At 44.4% G+C, this 22,375-nt stretch overlaps 1 protein-coding gene across 3 annotated transcripts in view; it reads right to left on the bottom strand.

The window, feature by feature from the left end:
- zeb2a (zinc finger E-box binding homeobox 2a) overlaps positions 1-8,005 on the bottom strand; it is a 79,789-nt gene extending 71,784 nt beyond the window's left edge. For 2 of the 3 annotated variants that reach the window (XM_083921651.1, XM_083921653.1), the window contains exons 1-2: positions 7,753-8,005; positions 6,567-6,702 (exon numbers count right to left, since the gene is read on the bottom strand). In XM_083921651.1, the coding sequence (XP_083777777.1) occupies positions 6,567-6,639 (73 nt within the window). In that variant the 5' untranslated portion in view covers positions 6,640-6,702; positions 7,753-8,005. Of the gene's footprint in view, positions 1-6,566; positions 6,892-7,752 lie in introns of those variants that run through there. The other variant, XM_083921652.1, reaches the window with a different exon arrangement.
- Positions 8,006-22,375: the final 14,370 nt, after the last annotated feature.

Below are 22,375 nucleotides of genomic sequence, written 5' to 3'. Positions count from 1 at the left end.
ATTTCTGCTTTATAAAAGATGCTTCACTCTGCTGTTTACTCAACATGAAGCAACCTGAAGTGATACTTTACAACAGAAAAATGACATTAAAGACCATTTTATACGCATTTTAGTCCCGACTGAAGGAACCTGAAAGATCAAGTCACAGCCTTTAAAATGGACTTCAGGATTCAGACCTTTTAAGAACTGAAGGAAATCTTCACTAAAGTCAAAACTGAAGGAACCTGAAGTGTTTTAAACGAATACAAGTTATTTTATTTCTAAATTCTGTCTGATTAAAGATGCTTTAAGCTGCTGTTTCATCGACATGAAGGAACCTGAAGTGATAGTTTCCAACAAAAAAAGGACATTAAAGACCATTTTAGACGCATTTTTAGTCCAAAGTGAAGGAAGTGGAAAGAAAATCACTTTAAAGATCAAATGACAGCCTTTAAAATGGACTTCAGGATTCAGACCTTTTAAAAACTTAAAGTGTTTTAAACAAATAGACGTCTTTATTTAAAACTTCTGTTTTATAAAAGACACCTTCACTTACTCGACGTGAAGGAACCTGAAGCGTTTTACAAAAATTCAGGTTATTTTATTGCTAATTTCTGTTTAAAGACGCTTTAAGCTGCTGTTTCCTCGCCGTGAAGGTGGAAATAAAAACAACTTTAAAGAACCTTTAAAATGAAGGAAATCTTCACTAAAGTCCAGACCGAAGGAACCTGAAGTGTTTTAACCAAACACGAGTGATTGTTTAAGCTGCTGTTCCCTCGATGTGAAGGAACCGAAGTGTTTCTGTCGCCGACGGAGAGAAAACTGACGTGAACTTCAAAGAACTAAGAATAAATGTTAATATTCTGATATTCTCTTTATTCTTGATGAAAACCTTAAAGAATCCCTTAAAGGCTCCAAACACTTCAGGGTCTCTCTCTCTCTCTCTCTCTCTCTCTCTCTCTCTCTCTCTCTCTCGCCCTGTCCCGTCCTAAGAACGGCGTCCGTCCGTCCCCGTCTGTAACTCTACCCGTCCGTCGGCGGGTCTATATAGGGCAGACACCTTCGGTCCACCTTACATCCTCCTTTTCTTTCATTAACCTCCTCCTCCTCTTCTTTCCCTCCCCTCCTCCTCCTCCTCCTCCATCTCTTTTTTCTTTTCATCTGGGACGCCGTGGAGCTGAGCGGCCCCGGCGGCGTTGAGAGGGTCTGAATTGTGATTAAGAAGCAGAGGAGAGAGGAGCTGCTTTTCTTTGTTCTGCCCTCGGGGAGGTGTTTACCGAGGAGGGGAGGGGGACACATATGAAAGACATTCAGGTCAGCGAGAGCGAGCGCGACCGAGCGCCCAGATCCGATCTGCAGCCACTCTGAGGAGCGCCTTTGGATTTCCACGTTACGGGGGGACGTAAAACTCTTTCTTAACCCCCCCTCCACACACACACACACACACACACACACACACACACACACGCAGGATCATAAATGTTAATGACAGGACTTTTGCGGTGGAGGGGTAGGGGGGGGCGTCAGAGTCAGAGCCAAGTTTTATTTTTATATTCTGCCTCATTTACACGAGACTTCGCTCGCTCTTTAAAACACAAACATCGTCTTTAACACTCGGAAAGAAGCCGATTAAGCTGTTTATGTTTGGATAATACCTCCGTCATAATGAGTCTTATATATAAATATATATATAACATAAAAGCTTCTTTAATGGGAGTGTTTTCTAGTTTGTTTTCCTCCTCTTTGACACATTTTCAGGCGTTTTATAAACCAAATAATTAACGGATTAATGGAGAAAATGCAAACAGATGAATCGACAATGAAGACAATTGTAGCCTCTTTGGATTGATACGTCACAGGGACATAAAACACGTGTCTTACTGATGTTACGAGGACGCCCAACCCCCGATACTTCGTACGATGACGACTCCAGTCAGTGTTTGTCAGTGGAGGAATGTTACTAAATACATATACTTGAGTATTTCCATGGTATGGATCACTAAACTCCGACTTCACTACATTTAAAAAGATGTAAAATATTCCTACTGCTTAGTATCAAGTAATATGGCTGTTCAGTCTGACATAACACCCTTTCAAAATAAGATTTCCGGGTCCAAACGCTCCGTTGAAACAAAGCAGACACAACGTCCGAACATGTGAACGATCACAATCTCCTCTTTCATCATTTAGACGTCTTTAATATCGATAAGAAAGATGTAAAATGACGATTACGTTGTTTTTTAAAAACTCAGATCTGTTCAGACTACGGGGAACACGGCACTGCGCTGTTGGAGAAACACGAGGATCGGACCCGGAAATCTTATTTTGAAAGGGTGTTACGTCACGACTTAAGAGCCGGACAGGAAAACAAAGTGTCTCGTATTTGTATACAAAGTAGCTAATAGTGGAAATACAATAGTGATAGGCCAATACATCATCCGGCAAGTATTTGCGTTTTTTGGGTGTATCGTATCGGCCGATGTTTGCGTATTTTAGTTGTATCATATCGGCCGATATTTGTGTTTTTTACGTGTTTCGTATCGGCCGATTTTTGTGTTTTTTAGGTGTATCGTATCGGACTATATTTGTGTTTTTTAGGTGTATCGTATCGGCCGACGTTTGTGTTTTTTAGGCGTATCGTATCGGACTATATTTGTGTTTTTTAGGTGTATCGTATAAGCCGACGTTTGTGTTTTTTAGGCGTATCGTATCGGCCGATGTTTGTGTTTTTTAGGTGTATCGTATCGGCCGATGTTTGTGTTTTTTAGGTGTATCGTAACGGCCGATTTTTGTGTTTTTTAGGTGTATCGTATCGGCCGATGTCTGTGTTTTTTAGGTGTATCGTATCGGCCGATGTTTGTGTTTTTAGGTGTATCGTAACAGCCGATATTTGTGTTTTTTTACGTGTATCGTATCGGCCGATATTCGTGTTTTTAAGGTGTTTCGTATCGGCCAATGTTTGTGTTTTTTAGGTGTATCGTATCGGCCGATATTCGTGTTTTTAAGGTGTTTCGTATCGGCCGATGTTTGTGTTTTTTAGGTGTATCGTATCGGCCGATATTTGTGTTTTTTACGTGTTTCGTATCGGCCGATTTTTGTGTTTTTTAGGTGTATCGTATCGGACTATATTTGTGTTTTTTAGGTGTATCGTATCGGCCGACGTTTGTGTTTTTTAGGCGTATCGTATCGGACTATATTTGTGTTTTTTAGGTGTATCGTATAAGCCGACGTTTGTGTTTTTTAGGCGTATCGTATCGGCCGATGTCTGTGTTTTTTAGGTGTATCGTATCGGCCGATGTTTGTGTTTTTAGGTGTATCGTAACAGCCGATATTTGTGTTTTTTTACGTGTATCGTATCGGCCGATATTCGTGTTTTTAAGGTGTTTCGTATCGGCCAATGTTTGTGTTTTTTAGGTGTATCGTATCGGCCGATATTCGTGTTTTTAAGGTGTTTCGTATCGGCCGATGTTTGTGTTTTTTAGGTGTATCGTATCGGCCAACGCGGGCTGCTGCGTTTGCTGATAGATTTTTCCCGTCATTATTTACAGACAGGCGTATGCGGGCAGCTCTGTCTTGCTGGAGACGCCTTTTTCAAGTTCATTAAATGTTACTTTTTTTAAAACAATTGAGACTCGTAACATTTGTTTTCATCATCGTGTAATTTTTGGGATTTAATTGAAGGAGCAAAAGTAGAATCAGCTCAAGAAAATTAGCGGTCCATATCGATCAGCAGCTAAACCACATCGGTCGATCCCTGGTAGTATCACAAAGTATCTAATAGTGGAAATACAATAGAGATAGACCGATACATCATCCGGACGATGTTTGCGTTTTTTAGGTGTATCGGTATCGGCCGATGCAGGCGTCCACAGGCAGCTCAGTGTTGCTTGAGACGCCTTTTTTAAAGTTCAATAAATTTTCCTTTTTTTAAAACAATTGAGACTCGTAACATTTGTTATCGTCATCGTGTAATCGAGCAAAAGTAGCATCGGCTCCAAATATCAGCTCAAGAAAATTAGCAGTCCGTATCGATCCCTCGTAGGAACACAGAGTATCTCGTGTTTGTGTACAGAGTATCTAAAACATGTCGACACACTGCCACATTAATGACACATACGGGAACCATGTTGCACTCTGTACTTTTACTTTTGATGCATTTCACTGCAGAAACGTTTGCACTTTTGCTCCAGTGACAGGGATCCGAGCACGTCGGCCTTTGTGGGACGGAGGGACGAAGTCCTCGTAAGTGACAAAAACAAGTCTTTACGTGCCGGCTCGTTCACACCAGACTTCACTCGTCCCTCGACAGAAACGCTGTCCTTCATTAACACTCGAGAAAGGAGCCAATAAAAGTCTGAAACACTGGAGCGGAGACGCCGCCACCACCTGGACTCTGAAACACCGCTGATGAAGACTCATGACGTGTGTGTTCATCGTGTTATCACTGTCCTCCTGTCTGCTCCGTAAATACGTACTAATACAAAGAAACAGAGCATTAAACGACGTTAATTATAAATCCTGTGACTATAAAACTGTGCATGTTTCACCCTAGTTGTCGTCTTCAGCTCTAGTATCTCAAAGGAAATATCAAAGTAAATAAATAAATAAATAAATAAATGTGAGGCTCATTTAAAAGAAACCGGTGTTCAACGTAAAGTTAAAGTTCCCAGAGGTTAAAATGTCGGGCGGAGGGATTGGATGCGTTGTGAACATGGAGACAGTAAACAGAGCGTCTCTGAGGGGACAATGACACGGCTGTGAGACATGTGGCATGAATGGTACAGCAGGCAGCCTGACACCACCACCTCCTCCTCCTCCACCTCCTCCTCCTCCTCCTCCACCTTCCCTGGATGCACCACAACCTGAGACGAGTCTGAGACGAGTGTGAGACGACGACGCGGCTCTGTCCGTCGTCTTCGGACCCCCAGAAAAGCCAGAAACCGAGACTCAAACTCTTCTTATTTAAAAAAAACACTCCACAGAAGAAGCGGCCCCTCTTACGCCGCTGTACCACTGCACACAAACGCTCATGTCTGCAGACCATAATTACAGACTGGTCCCGAGAGGGTTTTTCTATCATTAGATTCAGATGAACTCTTGAATGTGACGTTAAAATAAAAGAGACAGGAAGTGAAACATCTCAACAGATTTTAGGAGAAGTGAAGAGAGACGCCGCTGTGCGAACGCCGAGATCCGAACACCGGGCAGAAAAGGGATCATGTATGAAAATAAAGGAGAGAACAGCTGCAGCCTCACAGCTGGATGTGACGGACAGACACCCAGAGATGGAGGAGGCAGAGATCCTGTTACACCAGGCCCTAATCTGCCCCCCCTCCCCTCCAACCTCCCCCCTAGTACCCCCATCAACAACTCCCCCGGGACCCCCGAGAGGAGGGGACGGAGCCGGAGAGGAGAAACCACGACGATGGGAGGAAACAATCACAAAACTTCACCACGGAGGAATTAAAAACATTCAAAATTCACTTTTTTTAAAGGAACGTTTGAGCCGCTCGAGTGTTTCGCAGAGTTTAACGCGTCCAGGGTTAAATTTGACCCGAACACAAAGGTCTGAGCGTTGCGTCGCTGCTTTTGTCCGCGGTTAAACGACGGATTGTTCCTTTAAATCAGCATGAAAAGTGTTAATGAAGCTATTTTTTTTTATTGTTTGGTGGATTGAAGTGGAGTTTGCAGCCCAGTGTTCGGACGCATGAGTGATAATGTATTAAAATACAGGTTTTTATCGTTGGGCCTCACAAAGACACAAAAACAGCAGTTTGTTTAAAGTCTGAAGAGGATTAAACGGTGTAAAAAACGGAATTAAACTGAATTAAAATGAAAACACATTTCTGTTTCAGTGTCTGTTAAATTCCTGAGGAACAACGAGCTCCTTCAGACAAACACACACAACAAAAAAGACACTTTTTATTTTTAATTCCTTTAAAAAAAGCGACGACTTTTCACTTTAATTCGTCTCAAATTAAATAAAACTGAGCCGAATTAAACCCTTAAACGCCACAACGCGAATCTCCTTTTTATAAATAAATATATTAAATATTTCAGTTTAGTTTTTTTATGTTTGTTGTGGAGGCGCGCGGCACTTTAACGCACGCGCTTCAAACGCGAGACAATAAACGAAAAAAGTGAGAAAAACGTCACGTGAAGTGATAAATACAAAAAACACGTAACGCGACTGTTTATGTAAGTGTTTTTTAAATGTGTTATAATAACGCGACGCGACGTGACGCGCGTGGACGAGCCGCGCGGAGCCACAGGTCCTCACGCGGACATAACGGTTTTTCCTGGTCCGGGACTCCGACCTCCCCTCCCCGGCTCCATCACCCACACACCCCCATAGGGGCTCCACACAGCCCTCCTCGCCCCCTTTAAACCTCCAGAAAGTCCCGTTATGGAACTTTTTCCGGGGGGGAAACGCGTGCGGGAGCCGCCGTGCCAGGCGGGCGCACGGGCGTGGACACCCCCGGTATGCAGCAGCAAGTTTGCGGGAGTTTGTTGCGGGACTTTTTTGTTGTCGTGTCGGTGCATGTGTGCGTGTTTGTGTCTGTGTGTGTGTGTGTGAGTCCTCTTACCGTTCTTCCTCCGGGGGTTGGCCTGTTTTCGCCTCTTGCAGCGGGGACCCTCCGCCATGATGTCCTGCTTCATTGATAAGTGAGTCCGGTCCTCATGGGCTCCGCTCCGGCTGCGCTGCTGCGGCTGCTCCCGCTCCTGACACACACACACACACACACACACACGCTCTGTGTAAATCCACCGGAACCTCTCGGGAACTTTAGGAGGAATGAAAAAAAAATCCGCTTCAATATAAAAAAAAGTGTAAAAAAAATCTCCACTTTTTTTGGTTTGTTTTTAAAGTTTGTTGGAGGAGCGTGCACCGACCGAGAGCGCACCCGCCGCCCCGCGTCCCCGTCCGCTGGTCTGTGATGAGAGGAGAGACTCTCTGACAGAGGAGGAGGGACAGACACACACACACACACACACACACACACGCACACACACACACACACACGCACACACACACTCCAACAAAACAACTTTGTGACACAGGGCCTGCACGCAAATACATAAGGGATACGATAAAAAGGGGCCTAAATAACAACAATAACGGTAATAACCTGTTGATTTTCTCTCTTTTCACGGTGTAAAAGTGCAGAGCGGGAATTAAAAACCATAAATAAATAAACAAATGTGTGAGCGACGGACAGAAATGTGCGGTTATATAAGCTGGTGATCACCGGGCCTGCGATGAAGGCGACGCACTTATTGTCTCCCGTGCCTTATAATAATAATATGTCTTTATAATGTTTCTATATTAATATATTTTTTATTAATGTTCATCCCTCGGGAGGATTTCAAATCTCCTGTAATGTGCAAATGTAATTGTTCATATTTAATAATTCCCCTTCACGTGAATAAAGACCCGCGGTGTTTCTCTGGATGAGCGAGCGGAGGAGGAGCGGGGACGGACCTCCTCCTCTCCCCCGGCCTGTCGTGCTCTCTGCCGGGTACAAAACATCCGCCTCTCCCCCCTCTCCACCTCTCCATCTCTCCACCTCTCCATCAACACCTGGAGCGGCGGTGCAGCTGTAGCAGCATCAGCAGCAGGGAGCGGGAGCGGGAGCGCGCACCTGTCTCCTCTCACCTGTGCGCGCCGCCCAGGTAGACCGGCGCAGGTAACCCCTTATTGGCTCCTGGAAGAACAGAACAGAAGAGGAGGAGAGGAAGAAGAAGAGGAGGAGAGGAGGAGAGGAAACGTACCGGAGAGTGTCCGTGATTCCTCCCGATGAAGAACAGAAGAAGAAGAAAAAAAAAGTGTTTCTGCAGCGCGTGCGCCCCCTCCTAAAATGTGAAACGGGTCTGGATGAGTCCCGGTGAGTCCCGGTGAGTCCCGGTGCTGGAGCAGAGCTGTGGCCGGGAAGGGGAGCGTCGGTCCGGGCAGCAGGTCGGGACTGGTCCGGGTGTGTGAGCGGTCTGTGTGACGCCTCCTCGCGGAGCCCGTCACCGGTTTTTTTTTTTCTTTCCTGCAACATAAACAGGCGCGAGACCTTCTAGCACCACACGCCACCTATCTTCACGCGGAGGGATAATTGAGGAGTGTCCTCCCTCCTTCCTCCTCCTCCTCCTCCTCCTCCTCGTGCACACACCGGCCTCGTGCCGCTCACACTGTAAAACAAAGCGCGGCGCCGGAGCACCTGATTGGCTCACAGGTGGCTTACCTGTGCAGGTGAAGCCTGGGAGCCGCAGCGGCACGCGCTCTGCTTCTCTCTCTCTCTCAGCACAGAGGGGAAGGTGGCGCATGCGCAGACGGCTCCGTGCGCCGCAGTGTGCAGATGAGACAGGTGTCGCACGCGAGCACATCCGGGCTGTGATTGACAGGTGAGGTGACAGGTCACATATAAAAAAGTGAATAAAATACAATTATATCATTTTAATTTTAATAATAATAAATATTAAATATATCAGATCAACATAAATATTTTAATATATCTGTTTTTATGTTGTTTTAATTTATTTAAGGAAATAAAATAAAGGAAAAGTGTCAAAAAAATATAAAAAAAATGTATTAACACATATCATTAATTTAAATAAATAAAAACATATATATATGGAAAATTAGTAGAACATATTTTTAAAATTAAAATAATAAAACGGAATTTGTAACAAAAAATTCACTTTGATTTTTGTGACATTTATTTATGTTGTTTTATTATTTTTAAGGAAATTGTAATGAATAAAATTAACAAAATACTATGAATAAATAAATAAAATTAATCTTTTATATATATAAAATATTAATTTAAACAAAACAATATCTATATATATGGAAAAGTAGTAGAAATTATCAAAAATAAATTAAATTAAAACAAATAATTGCTTAATAAATAACAAAAAATTAGCCTATCAACATAAATATTGAAATAATTACATGTATTTATCTTGTTTTAAGGAAAGTTAAATAAATAAAGGAAAATTGTCTAAAAAATACGGATAAAATTAGATAAAATTCCTCTTTTATATATATATATAAAAGATTAATTTAAAGAAAATTATATATATGGAAAAATAGTAGAAAATGTTCAAAAAAATACAGATAATAAAACAGAATTTGTAAAAAACAAAAAACAAAACAACAACAACAAAAAATTCACTTTTTTGTGACATGTATTTATATATTTTTCAAAAATATATTTAAGGAAAGTTAAATCAATAAAGGAATATTGTCTAAAATATACTGATAGAACTCACCTTTTATTAATATATATTAATAATTTAAATAAGTAAATATATATATAATGAATGAAGGAAAGTAGTAGAAAATTATTTAAAAAAGTTAATAAAACACAATTTGCCAAAAAAAACAACTTTTGTGACATATTTATTAAAAAACATATATAAAAACATGTGATTGAGAACAGGCTGCCCTGCATATTAACATTGGACAGTAAAGACAAATATCAGTCACATCAATAATAATAATAATAATAATAATAATAACTTAAATAATATTCAGATCATTCTGGGGATAAAACCGTGTGGTCCGTGGCGACAGGTCCCCTCACACAGGTGGATGATAATCTGTGATGGGCACATTTGGATTACCTTAATCTGGTTTGGGCGGAGGGGGGATGGTGGGAGTATTATGGGGTGTTGTGGGGGGTTTAAAGGGGTATTACACTAATCACAGTATAAGTGTTCCCATTAAGCTTACAGCTGCAGGGGGTCACATCTGTCTGAACATCAGCCAGCTCCGTCTGCTTCAACCAGTGCAGGTGAAACGTTTAGGGCGCCCTCCCACTGTGCCTCCGTCCCGTGCCACCGTGCTTTAGGGTACTTGTCCCCCCCTCCAGGCCCGTTTGTACTCACACTACCTGGGCCTCGGAGAATGCTTCTTGCTGCCTATACGTCATCACGCCGTAACACGTCACACGCATTGATGACGTCATGGCGATGCGTGGCTTTGTTTCCAGATCTTTCCGTAGACCTCAGAGTTTTTGTGCGTCTTGTCGACTGTTTTTGAATCTTTTCATCGACCAAATCTGCAGTAAACACTCCACCTCCGCATCACACCAACGTGAACCTTTCACCGCCATTGTTTTAAATGTCCGCTCATGGTCCCTCCTTCTTTTTTCTACGTCCCAACAGGCGCACAGGAAATGACCTCAGAACCGCCATAGGCCTCGTGCTCATACACGTGCGCACGCTCATGCTCGTACATGTGCAAACGAAAAGCCCACCTCTCCCAAACGGACCCTGGACGGCAAGCGTGCCGCAGCTAGGCGCGGTACGGTTGCACTCACACTGGTAAAAGGAACCAGACTTTAGCCGTGAAACCTGTTTGGGCACGGTACGGATGGACAGTGTGAGTGCGCCCTTACATGCGGACCTGAGCAGCAGCGACACAACAGCACCTGATGAGACCCGATATAATGGGGATCTCGTTCTGATTCAGACCTGCACACATGACAGATGTTTTAAAGAAGAAGAAGAAGAAGAATTATTACTTTAATTACATTTTTTCACTCTGTTATTATTCATGTTACACACACACACAGGCCCAGAATACACACACATGCACAAACAGGACCTATAAACATGCAATTAATGGACAGTTGGGGGTTCGGTGCCTTGCTCAACAGCACCTCGGCAGTGCCCAGGAGATGAACTGGTACCTCTCTAGCCACCAGTCCACGCTCCATTCATGGTCTCTAACCGGCGACCCTATGGACCCTAAAGGACTGGACTCTGCTGAGGCGCCGTAATATCTTAGGTGGATTGTTAAGGCAATTTAGAGCGGTGCGTATTTACACGACCTCTACGGGCCGTAGTAGCTACCGCGGGAGCAAACGAGAGACCAAGGCGACGTAGTATCCGGCTGTTCACACTGTTTCTGAATGTAGCTCTGGTTGATCGGGGCTTTGCAAACACTGTCGCTGCAACATTCACAAAACATCATTTTCAGAAGAATAGAATAGAATAGCCTTTATTGTCATTGCATTTGCATACAACGAAATTCGAGTGCTACTCCCCCTTGGTACATTTTTAGCAAAAATAATATATAATAAAACAATAAGCAAAGTATAAAACAATAAGCAAAGTATAAAACAATAAGCAAAGAAGGTCGAGGTAACGTTTGTTCAACGCTAACTTTTCTCCAAGAAAGCTAATTTTTGTCCCATCTCTGTACAGATACAGAGCTCTGTACTCATGCAAAACATAAATACAAATTTTGCGTGTTTGTGTCAATTGGCATCATCCGCGCTGCCTGCTATTCGTGTCTTTCCATTGACTTTGAATGTATCGCGGTGGCCGATTGGCAGGACATGCGCCTGGTGTGAACGCACCTCAAGAGCGGCATCGTCTGCATAGAGAGAAAGGTCAAACAATCACAGTACTTTCACCCGGGAGACCGTTGTTCGTGTCCCATTTAATTCAGATTTTAAGCACCGGGACACTTATACACTAGTTAGATGCTAGAACCAGTTAGCTTAGCCTCAAGTTTGAGTTAGCTTTTAGGGTCAGTTAGCAAGGAGTTAGCCACTAGTTAGAGTAAGCTTCTAGGTTGAGTTAGCTTATAGTTAGCTTTTGGGTCCAATTAATAGACTTATTCCCTGTTCACTTAGAGTTAGCTTCTAATTAATGCTAACTTGATTAGCTCTTGGTACCTGTTAGTTTCGAATTAGCCTGTAGCTTAATAAATGTAACCCTATAGGTCATGTTAGCTTTCTGTTAGCTTTTTGTTAACGGAGACCGTTGTTCGTGTCCAAGCAATGGTGACTTTTGAAGGATATTTGAACCAATCTACGATCTTTACCTAACTCTAACCGCAAAGTCTTATCGCATAATTTAAGTAGTTCCACTTTGTATTTTGGGAGTTTTTGGCAAACAGGGTAGTCTGTCGTTTAGGTATGAGGACGAGTGGGAGAGTTGGGGTGTTCACTGTTGTCTGGTTTTCCTCTATTTCCTCTGCACACACACACACATACACACACACACACACACACACACACACCTCTGCAGGCGGGATTAAAGAGGAGGAATAAGACTCTCCTCCTCCTCTTCCTCCCACTCTTCGTCCTCTCATCACAGCACCCTGCTCAATCTACCTGACAGTCTTTTCACAGGTACAAACTAATCCACGCCTCAGGCTCTCGCTGAGCCGCTCACACTGATCACTGAGTCAGACCTTCACAATAAAAGACCCTCTCTCTTTTCTAAAACAGGACAAAGACGCTCAGAATCCCATCCTGGTCCTCGGTGATGAAGGTCACGGTGTGGACACGGAGGGTCGGGCAGTGTCCTGTAAACCTGAGGGATTAACCGTGTTTCCTGTCAGTCAGGTCCGAGGATAAACTTCTGCCGTCTTTCACACGCTGTAATGAAACAGCAGCAGGAAGGAGCACAGAGACAAAAAAGTTGCGAACACATCGCGCTTGAGAACTGACGCACCGGTTTGCCTCAGATCTGGAGCTTTTGTTGGGGAGCGGCAACATCTGTCGGCAAGTGGAAAATCAGGGCTAAAGTCCTGTCGTGGTTAGGCCCGTCGCAATAAATCAATTAATCGCTAATAACTTTTAATGAGCTCGACTTTGCCAACCGCGATCATTTCCATTTTTCCTGTGTTTTCCTGGTGTCCCTCTACCAAATACAGTTTTCACTGCGGTGCATCTGTTTCCACTGACCCCTCTCTCGTCCTCCGCGTAATGAGGAGCAACGTAACCCTCCGTGTGGAGGCGGACCCCTAGCGTTTGATTTGAAACTTTTAGGTGTTTGACAAACGGCTACTGCACGCCTAGTCGTGGGTACTTGCCCTCAGTTCAGTGAAATCCAACCATTAGCATGGGTTAGCATGCTAACAAGCTAAAATAAGATCTCATCTCATCTCATCTTCAACCTCTTCTCCGGGTCGGGTCGCGGGGGCAGCAGCTTTAGCAGGGGACCCCAAACTTCCCTTTCCCGGGCCACATTAACCAGCTCTAACTGGGGGATCCTGAGGCGTTCCCAGGCCAGTGTGGAGATCTAATCTCTCCGAATAAGATGCGGAACATTATACCTGCTAAGCATCAGCATGTTAGCATGCTGTTGCACCTATTGTACGGTGACTGTAAACCCCTCATTTCACTCTCGGGGTACCTCAGGGATCAATGCTCGGTCCTCTGATATTCTCAAAAATACAACCAGACAATCCAAAGCACCTCATCCACGTTCGCAGTCAGTACAGGACGTCACGTGTTTCTCGGACTCTGAGAAACTGCAATGGACACTAGTTTGTATTTTCAGTGATGGAGAAAATAATCAGAAGATTAATCAGCCACACTTTGTTCCTCTTCATTCCTTCTCTGTCATTGTGTTTAACTATGAGTCCTGACATTCTCTTCCTGCTGCAGCTCGTCAGATAACAGCCTCCACCTCCTCCGCACTCACACTTTACTGTTATAATCACTCCCCATCTTCCTCTTCATCGTACAGCAGGGAAGCGTTTGATCTGGGACCAGTACGAGCTGGACCCTTTTAATAATGTGACTTAGACTTCAACTTCTCTTTATCGATCCTTTGGGATGAACTCCCACCAGGAAAATGAATGAGCAGCTTACAAGAACACAAGGGAGGTATAAAAAAATATATATATATAGTATAGGATAACCAATAAACTCTTATCTAAATATAGAAAGTACAGAAAAACAATACACAGTAAACAATAAACTCTTAGTCAAATATATATGAGGTAGATGTAAGAACTCATTCATTCATCTTCAGCCTCTTGTCCCTCTCGGGGTCGCGGGGGGCTGGAGCCGATCCCAGCTGACATCGGGCGTGAGGCGGGGTCCACCCTGGACAGGACGCCAGTGTATCACAGGACACATAGAGACGAACAGAGACAGACAACCATTCACACCTACGGGTGATTTAGAGTCATCAATGAACCGAACACCTGCACGTCTTTGGACTGTGGGAGGAAACCGGAGAACCCGGAGAAAACCCACGCAGACACGGGGAGAACATGCAAACTCCACACAGAAGGGCCCCAGCCGGGATTCAAACCGGGAGCCCTCTCGCTGTGAGGCAGCAGTGATGACCACCAGAGCACCGTGTCGCCCCAAAGAAGAAGATGAGCGTCCAGGTATGTAAGAGTAGGTTATTAATTGTCATTATAGAAATGTCTCCCTGAACTTTTGCGGTCTTACTTTTCCTTCAGTAAAAGACCCGAGTGCTTCTTCCACGCCGCCCGGCCCTGACCAATCAGAGCGTCCGCTGAGTCCAGGGGGTGCGGTCACAGTTAAAGTAATTGTACTGGATGTAATTTGAAAACATCTCTAATGTCTTCACAGATGCATTAACACGGTCGCCCACGTTGACTTCCTGCTGTCTGTCACCACAGGATGCTGTTTGTCTTTATCAGAGCTCCTGAAGGCATCACAACAACCAGCAGGAACCACCGCCTGGTTAAATATAACTCCACCCTGACAGCCTGTCACTCAAACACCACGGCCACGCAGGGACGTTGGTGCTCTGCGCGACACGATTACAACGTCCACATGTCACCGGACGACGTCCACCATCAGATACAACAGTTCGCTCACACACAGTCAACCTGCAGTTAAAATGAACACAACCTTTAGTCGTTTACACTTAACCTCCTGGTCGTCCTCGTTGCTGATCTTTAAGTTTAGATTCAAATATGAAGCTGAATTTACCAAAACACCAAACTGTTACATAAAAATGTGTCAAGTCTTATTTTGTGAGGTGGGTTTTCACCAAATAAACAAGAAAAAGACAAAAACTGCCACATTTAAAAGGTTGTTCTGCTGAATTAAATGAGCAATAGACACTTTTTTGTTGTTTAGCCTAGCTTAGCACAAAGACTGAAAGTAAAGGGAAACCGTTAGCCGTAGCACCATCTCAAGAGAAGAAGTTTAACATCCAACAACTTTGATTTAGGTTACATGTTGTATGTTAGCTTACGAGCTAAACACCAAACCACCCTGCAGTCAGTTGGTTTAGTTCAGTGAAGAGGGGTCAAAATCTAAGCTAACTCTAAGCTAACATAACCTATAGGCTTACATTCATTAAGCTACACGCTAGTTCTAAGCTAACAGGGACCAAGAGCTAATTAAGTTAACATTAATTAGAAGCTAACGGTAGGTGAACAGGGAATAAGTCTATTAATTGGATCTAAAAGCTAGCTATAAGCTAACTCAACCTAGAAGTTTACTCTAACTAGTAGCTAACTCCTAGCTAACTAATCCTAAAAGCTAACTAAAAATTTTGGCGAAGCTAACTGGTTTTAGCATCTAACTAGTGTATAAGTGTCCCGGTGCTTAAAATTTGTGTTAAATGGATTTTTCTTCACACTAGTTTGTTAGCATTGGAGGTTGCTAAGATTTAGGCTAAAGGTATACAGTATGTTAAAGACAAAATTAGATTTAACTTCTTCAACCAAGACAGAATTTAAAAGCTTCTCTAATGTGCGTAGCTAAGCACAAAGATGGGAGGAAAATGAAATAATGAAATAATGACTGATTAGCTTACACACTGGAGCTAGCTTAGAGTTTGTTTACATCCTGTAGGCTATCTTTGTGAGTTAGTCTCTTGGATTGGTGACCAGCTAATTATCTAACAAGAGAACATTCCTGCTCTTCCAGCCGTTGTCTTCTCATCTAACTGGGGTACATTACATGTAATTACAGTAATAACTCTGTTTTAATCTCAGTTCGTGTCCTGTAATCATCCATCTGCAGTGGCAGCAGAGGACGTCGTATGCTAAGCTAACGCAGTGTGGGGCACAGTTAGCCCCTCGGGTCTCGACCTCTGCTTGTGAAAAGTAATTCTCCCTCGTAACGTGTGAGAAATGAGCCGTCAGAAGCAGTTAAAGCTTCAGTGGGAGGATTAGTGAGGATCCTGGACTCACGGTTGCTGCGAGGGCCGCTAATTGAAAACAGCAGTGTGCAGGATTTTTACGAGGCAGCGGTTCAGATCTCAGATCCAGATCTGCAGCCTGTGAGGGACCCTGCAGAGTAACAACTGCTTTATAAACAACATGAAGTCGAACTCTTCACACTAGTCTCAAGAAGGAGGCTATTTATAACGCGCCGTCCTCCACATCGCCGTGTTACGACTGTGAACTCACTTCAAACTGGATGTTTTTGAACAATTAGTCGATCCAAATCCCTTTCACTCAGTCTTTTTGAGCTTTAAAGCTCCAGTGGATATACTGGTATCATATGAAAGTCGACAACATGAGGCGTCCATTGGTACCAACCATGTTATGCTCGGTTTGTCAGGAAGCATGGGCATTTTCAAAGGGGTCCCTTGACCTCTGACCTCCAGACATCTGCATGAAAATGGGTTATATATGGTATTGTGGCCTCATCTAAAATGGACTATTGTGATATTTGTGCACACTGGGTTCCTTAAACAGTGTTCGAGGTCATAAACTGGGTCTGAATGTAAAGCTGAGTCTCTTGTGGACTCCAGTTGTCTTCATGTGTGATGACGTCTGTCCCCATAAGAGACATTTCAACATCTAAAATGAGCCGTTGTGACCTCGCGGGTAATCACAGCATCATGAAACTTTACAAACACAAACTAACGTAACTGTATCACCAGTCAAATGCAGATCCGGTCTGCCGCAGTTTCCGGTCTTTTCGTGGTGCTTTTACTCGGAAATCGGCACCTAAATGCAAGTAGAATTAATTTACACACTTCTGAGAATCTAAAAGTGAAGTTTCATATTTGTACATGAACATTTAAACGTCAGATTAGTAAAATAAAGTGCGACAATGAGAGAAAGCAGTCAGAACGTTTGGGCGACGCTCGGCCTGAGCGGCTCAGGTGCTGGTTTACATTCAAAATGGAAATGAAGACTTGACTCTTTATTTTGGAGCTGTTAAAGCATGTGCTTTTATTGTGAAGGACTGAAGTTGATGTTAATGTGGACGACCAGCAGCTCCCAGTGTTTACAGCGAGGAGATATAAAGGGTTAGCATACGGCTAATTCAGCGGTGTTAGCGTCCTTTTGACCGCTCTGGTTCACACAAAGATAAACAAGGACGTTAAAACGATATTTGGTTACAAAGAGAAGAAGTTAGACTCTAGTTTAACACCGTTAAATTAACTCTAAACATTACACCATCGTTTATATTTATAGCTTAAACAGAAATTTTGATCGAATTTAGCCAAAAAAAAGTCTGAACAGTGACACAGATCCGTTAGAGACCTCTAAGGTGGTTTCTCCTTTCGTCATCCAATTTAAATCTCCAAAATTTTATAAGTTTGAAATCACAGCATGGGTTTTTTATGATGTTCCTCAGGGTCTGGGTGTCTTAATGCTGTATTTTTGAGGGATTTTTGAGCATTTTTACCAATCAAAAATGGTTAAAATTAGCACAGTATGCAAAACAAATGGTATCAACTCCTAATAAATAACTCATGAGACATAAATGAGCATTAAAATGGTCTCCATCCACTTCCATAACAATGTGCTAAGCCCTTATACACTCCACACTTTCAACATGTGAAGAGGCGCCTCTCAAAACACAATGTTTATGACACATTTATGATTCAAACAACTTAAAACTTTAATAAATCCTCAGGTTCCCAGCTTTCAGACGATGTACACCATCTGCACCGCTGACCTGCTGTCTCCCCTTCAAAATAAAAGACACAAAAACGGATCCATGCGGGTCTCAGAGGGTTAAACGACTTATCATCTCAGCTCTCGAGCACTGGGTGGTTTCTGTCTGCCTGGATGTTTTAATCCTCCTCGGTGAATCTTTCTGCTGACTGTCAGTGGTTTTGTTTCTTCTTCTGCGGCAGAAACTCCTCCTGACCACTTCCTCCTACACACAGATTAAAACAGAGAGATCCCGTCGGTTTAAACGGGAGGAGCGGACCTTCTTCTCCTTCTCCTTCTACACAAACTCTTCCAATAACTTCCCTCAGCTTCACACAGAGCGCTGGGTTTTTGTCTCCAGCCTCGTCACTCTTTTCTCATTCTTCATCCGTCCACACGACTGACAGCTTATGCACCACGTAGGACGTCCGCATTGTCTCCGGCAGACTGTGTTTTGTACCAACATGTGGGCGGACGTGTTTTTTATGTAGAGAAAGAACCACCACAGGCGCTCGCACAGAAACAACAAGAACTTTCCTTTCACTCCTTTATCCTTCAGATCAAATATCTGTAAAATCTTCACCGTAACGTCTTCATGTCTCACGGCTCGCTCTCAGCCCCCGGGGGAGTCCGGAGTCCAGAATTAAGCTCCTAAAACAACACGTCGGTGGGGTCGAACGCGAAGCTGTCGGGACGCCCTGACCCGACTCTGGTTCCTGCGTAAACACAGAGAGAATAAAAATCTGCCGGACGTCAGACGGAGACAGAAACCTGCTGCTGAGGACAGACAGAGCTCAGCTGGACTCCGACACGTTACCTCAGCGCTCCTGTTGTTTTAATAACTTTTGTAGCCGCAGTCTGGCGCTTTCGATCCATCATCGCCTCGCTGTCTCACCGGAACGAGACCGACTCTGCTTTGTGTCGTCTCGTGTCCCTCAGATGGCAGTAAGTGTAGAAAGCCGCAGACGAGACGCTCTAAAGCGCGTTTCATGCTTCCTCTCGGGGGTCGAGACGACACGGGCCCTGCGAACGTCTGGTCGTTCATGCTGAAGCGACGACTCGTTCTCGTCCCGACTCGTCACATGCTGCTGCTTGTCAGACAATTCACGGGGAGCGTGCGCGTCAAAAGCACGATGATCTCGGTCGCCGAACACCTTGAACGAACGTTAAACTGGCACTTATGTTAAGGCAGCAACAAACACTTGGTTAGGGTTAGGAAAAGATCATGGGTGGGGTTAAAATTAGTGCATTTCTGATGACGTGCGGGACTTGAACGCGTCATTACACTCCTTTGGTGGAGTTTTGCGCTCTTTTTCGGCACTTACATACATCGAATTAGCCATGGAGACAACGATTAATGGAGGAATCCGGGAGAGTCGCTAAAAGGCGGACGTGGCAAAGTATTTGACTGTGTAGACCTGATCCCTGGACAGGAAGTGCCCCCTCCAGCAGTGAGGGTGTCTCGCAGCAGAAACTCATTCGGATCAGGACCATGAACGTTTGGGCGACGCTCAGCCTGGGCTCAGGTGGTGGTTTACATTAAAAATGTAAACGAAGAAGACTTTACGGTTTATTTTGGAGCTGTTAAAGCATGTGCTTTTATTGTGAAGGACTGAAGTTTGGTCCTGGATGTTTGGACAACATTGATGTTAATGTGGACGACCAGCAGCTCCAGTGTTTACGGAGAGGAGATATAAAGGGTTAGCACACGGCTAATTTAGCGCTGTTAGCGTCCTTTTGACCACTCTGGTTCACACAAAGATAGATCAGGACGTTAAAAGGATTTAGTGCATTTCTGATGACGCGCGGGACATGAACGCGTCGCGAACCGAAGCGTCCTCGCTTAAAAGTCCAGTGTTCATTTGCTCCGTTCCTCAGGTGGAGTTTGGTGCTCTTAGAGTGTAATTCCAGCACGAAATGGTCTTTTTCGTCACTTACATACATCAAATACGCCATGGAAAATCCGGGAGAGTCGCTAACAGGCGGACGTGGCTAAGTATTTGACTGTGTAGACCTGATCCCTGGACAGGAAGTGCCCCCTCCAGCAGGGAGGGTGTCTCGCACCAGAAACTCATTCGGATCAGGACCATGAATGGATGCATCCTCCCACTCAGACCTGCTCTCCTCCGATCAGCTTTAGTTTGGCTCTGAGGAACACCTGACGCGCTGAGAGCTGCTTAATCCGTGAGCCCTGAACCTCCCACCACCTCCACCTCCAACCCCCCCAAAGGAGGAGAGACTGTGTGGATCTGGGTCTTCACTTCAGGGTCTGAAGGTTTATCCAGAGTCTGTCACCTGCAGACTTAAAACCTTTAACAGAAGCCGTTCCAGAAACATCTCTGCTGCTGTTTTTATATTTACGAGACACACCTGGTTTTTACTTCAAAACACATGAGACTAGGTTTTGTTTAATTATAAAAATATGGATATAAAGTAGGATCTGAACTGGAGGATAAAATAACTGTAATTATACCATTCAGGATAATCAGGCGCCAGTTAAACTCGTGTAATATGTGCGTGTGTGTGTGTGTGCGTGTGCGTGTGTGTGTGTGTGTGTGTGTGTGTGTGTGTTGGGAAACAGAAGGTTAAACTTAAAAAGAGTTCACAGAGGTTGTTGTTGTTGAGCCTGCAGCACATGCAGCAGGTGGGTCAAACACCACCAGATGGAGAGCACACACACACACACACACACGCGCGCCCACACACACACACACACACACCACTTTGCAGAACTGCACATAAAAATATATTTGAGTAAAGCTGTGTTTCTCAAAATCAGCTGTTCAGGTGAACAAACCTGGTTCGCACCGCGAGTGACCTCTGGGCCTTAGCGCAAAGACTGTTAGCCTAGCTTTGCATACAAATTAGAAGCAGACAGAAATGGTTAGCCTTGCTTAGCACAAAGATTAAAAGAAAAGGAAACTAACTAAACTAACGTATTCCAAATTCTGGAAGTAAAGATAAACTGTTAACTTAGTTCAGCTGAAAGAATGGAAAGAAGGAAAAATGGATAACCTAGTCTAGCACAAAGACTAGAACAGAAGGAAACTGTTAGCCTAGCTTAGCTAAAATTCTGTGAGTAAAGAGAAACTGTTAGCCTAGCTTAGATCAAGGACCGGAAATGAGGAGAAACGGATAACCTAGCATAGCACAAAAACTGAAAGTAAAGAGGAGCTGTTAGCCTAGCTTAGCACAAAGAGGGAAACCGCAAAGCTTTTTTGAGTAGTTTCTGATTTTTTTGACTTTTTTTGGGACCAAACGTTTAATTGAGAGATGAATCAATAATGAAAATAATCGCAGACATTTTGTTTTCACGTTGATGTCGGAGGTCAGAGGTCAGAGGTCAGAGGTCAAAGGTCAGAGGTCAAAGGAACCTTTCGCATGATTCTGCTTCAATTTGGTGAAAAGGAAACAGCCCTCGTGGTTCAATGTGACGCTTCGACTGAACACAAAACTGTCTGAAGTGGAGCTGAAAGGTTTTCACACGACACCATCAATATATGAACACACACACACACACACACACACACACACACACACACACATACACACACTGTAGCTGTTTAAACACGGCGACACAGTGGCAGCAGGTGGTGCAGGCGTGTAGCAGCAGCGCTCTTTGGCCTGATCCAGGATCTGCACTTCAATCCCGTCACATACGGCGCCGCCTGTGCTCACGCAACCTTTGAAGGCGCCGAATTAAAGGTTTTGACTGGACCATCTGTGCGCCGCCTGCGGTGTCAGCGCTCTGTCAACACGCTCAGTTTGTTCTCTTCACTCAGTTCACCTGTTTGAAGCTTCTTCACCTTCAGCGTTCATCACTGCACTTCGGCAGAAAACACACGACAGGAAGTGTTTCGCAACTCAAAGTCTTTCACAAACCCAACGGGTCAGCGGCGTCTCAGGTGGCGCTTTTTTTGTTGTTTAAATGAGGAAGTTGATGTGAGTGTTGCCTCACATCACAGAATGCAACAAGGTGTCCCAACACTGCTCCAGTCATCTGCTCTGATAAAACGTCAAAGCGGCTGTTTTCACTCGTACAGCGACACACTCGACACGTCCAAAGGGATGTGGACGCCGTACGCCATTACAGGCCCAACGGGAGTCCACATATTTGGGGCCTGAGGCGCTACATGCTGTGAAATAGCATTAAACGGTTCTGGTTCCTGATTCTTCTGCTGGTTTTCTGGGCCCACTTACTCCAAACACCCACCCTCATGCCCAGAACCTTGGAGTAACACTAGGTAGTGCTTTTAAATTTGACAGGCAGGTTAGTCCCTCGCTCATCTTCATCCTCTTATCCGGGGTCGGGTCGCGGGTGCAGCAGCTCCAGCAGGGGTCCCCAAACTTCCCTTTCCCGGGCCACGTTAACCAGCTCTAACTGGGGGATCCTGAGGCGTTCCCAGGCCAGTGTGGAGATCTAATCTCTCCACCTGGTCCTGGGTCTTCCCCGAGGCCTCCTCCCAGCTGGGCGTGCCTGGAACACCTCCCTAGGGAGGCGCCCAGGGTTCATCCTTACCAGATGATCCTGAACAACCTTAACTGGCTCCTTTCAACGCAAAGGAGCAGCGGCTCTACTCCGAGTTCCTCACGGATGCTGAACTTCTCCCCCTCTCTCTAAGGGAGACTCCAGCCCCCCTCCTGAGGAAACACATTTCAGACGCTTGTTCCCTCGACCTCGTTAGGTTAGTTCTGTCGTCAAAACCAGTTTCTTCTAGCTTCGACTCTCAGCCAAGTTTAAGGCCCATCTTCCTCCCAAAGTTCTAGACA

The sequence above is a fragment of the Echiichthys vipera genome, assembly GCF_963691815.1.
Source record: "Echiichthys vipera genome assembly, chromosome: 10".
Taxonomy (NCBI): Eukaryota; Metazoa; Chordata; class Actinopteri; order Perciformes; family Trachinidae; genus Echiichthys; species Echiichthys vipera.
This window is presented reverse-complemented; position numbering and strand designations above follow the sequence as displayed.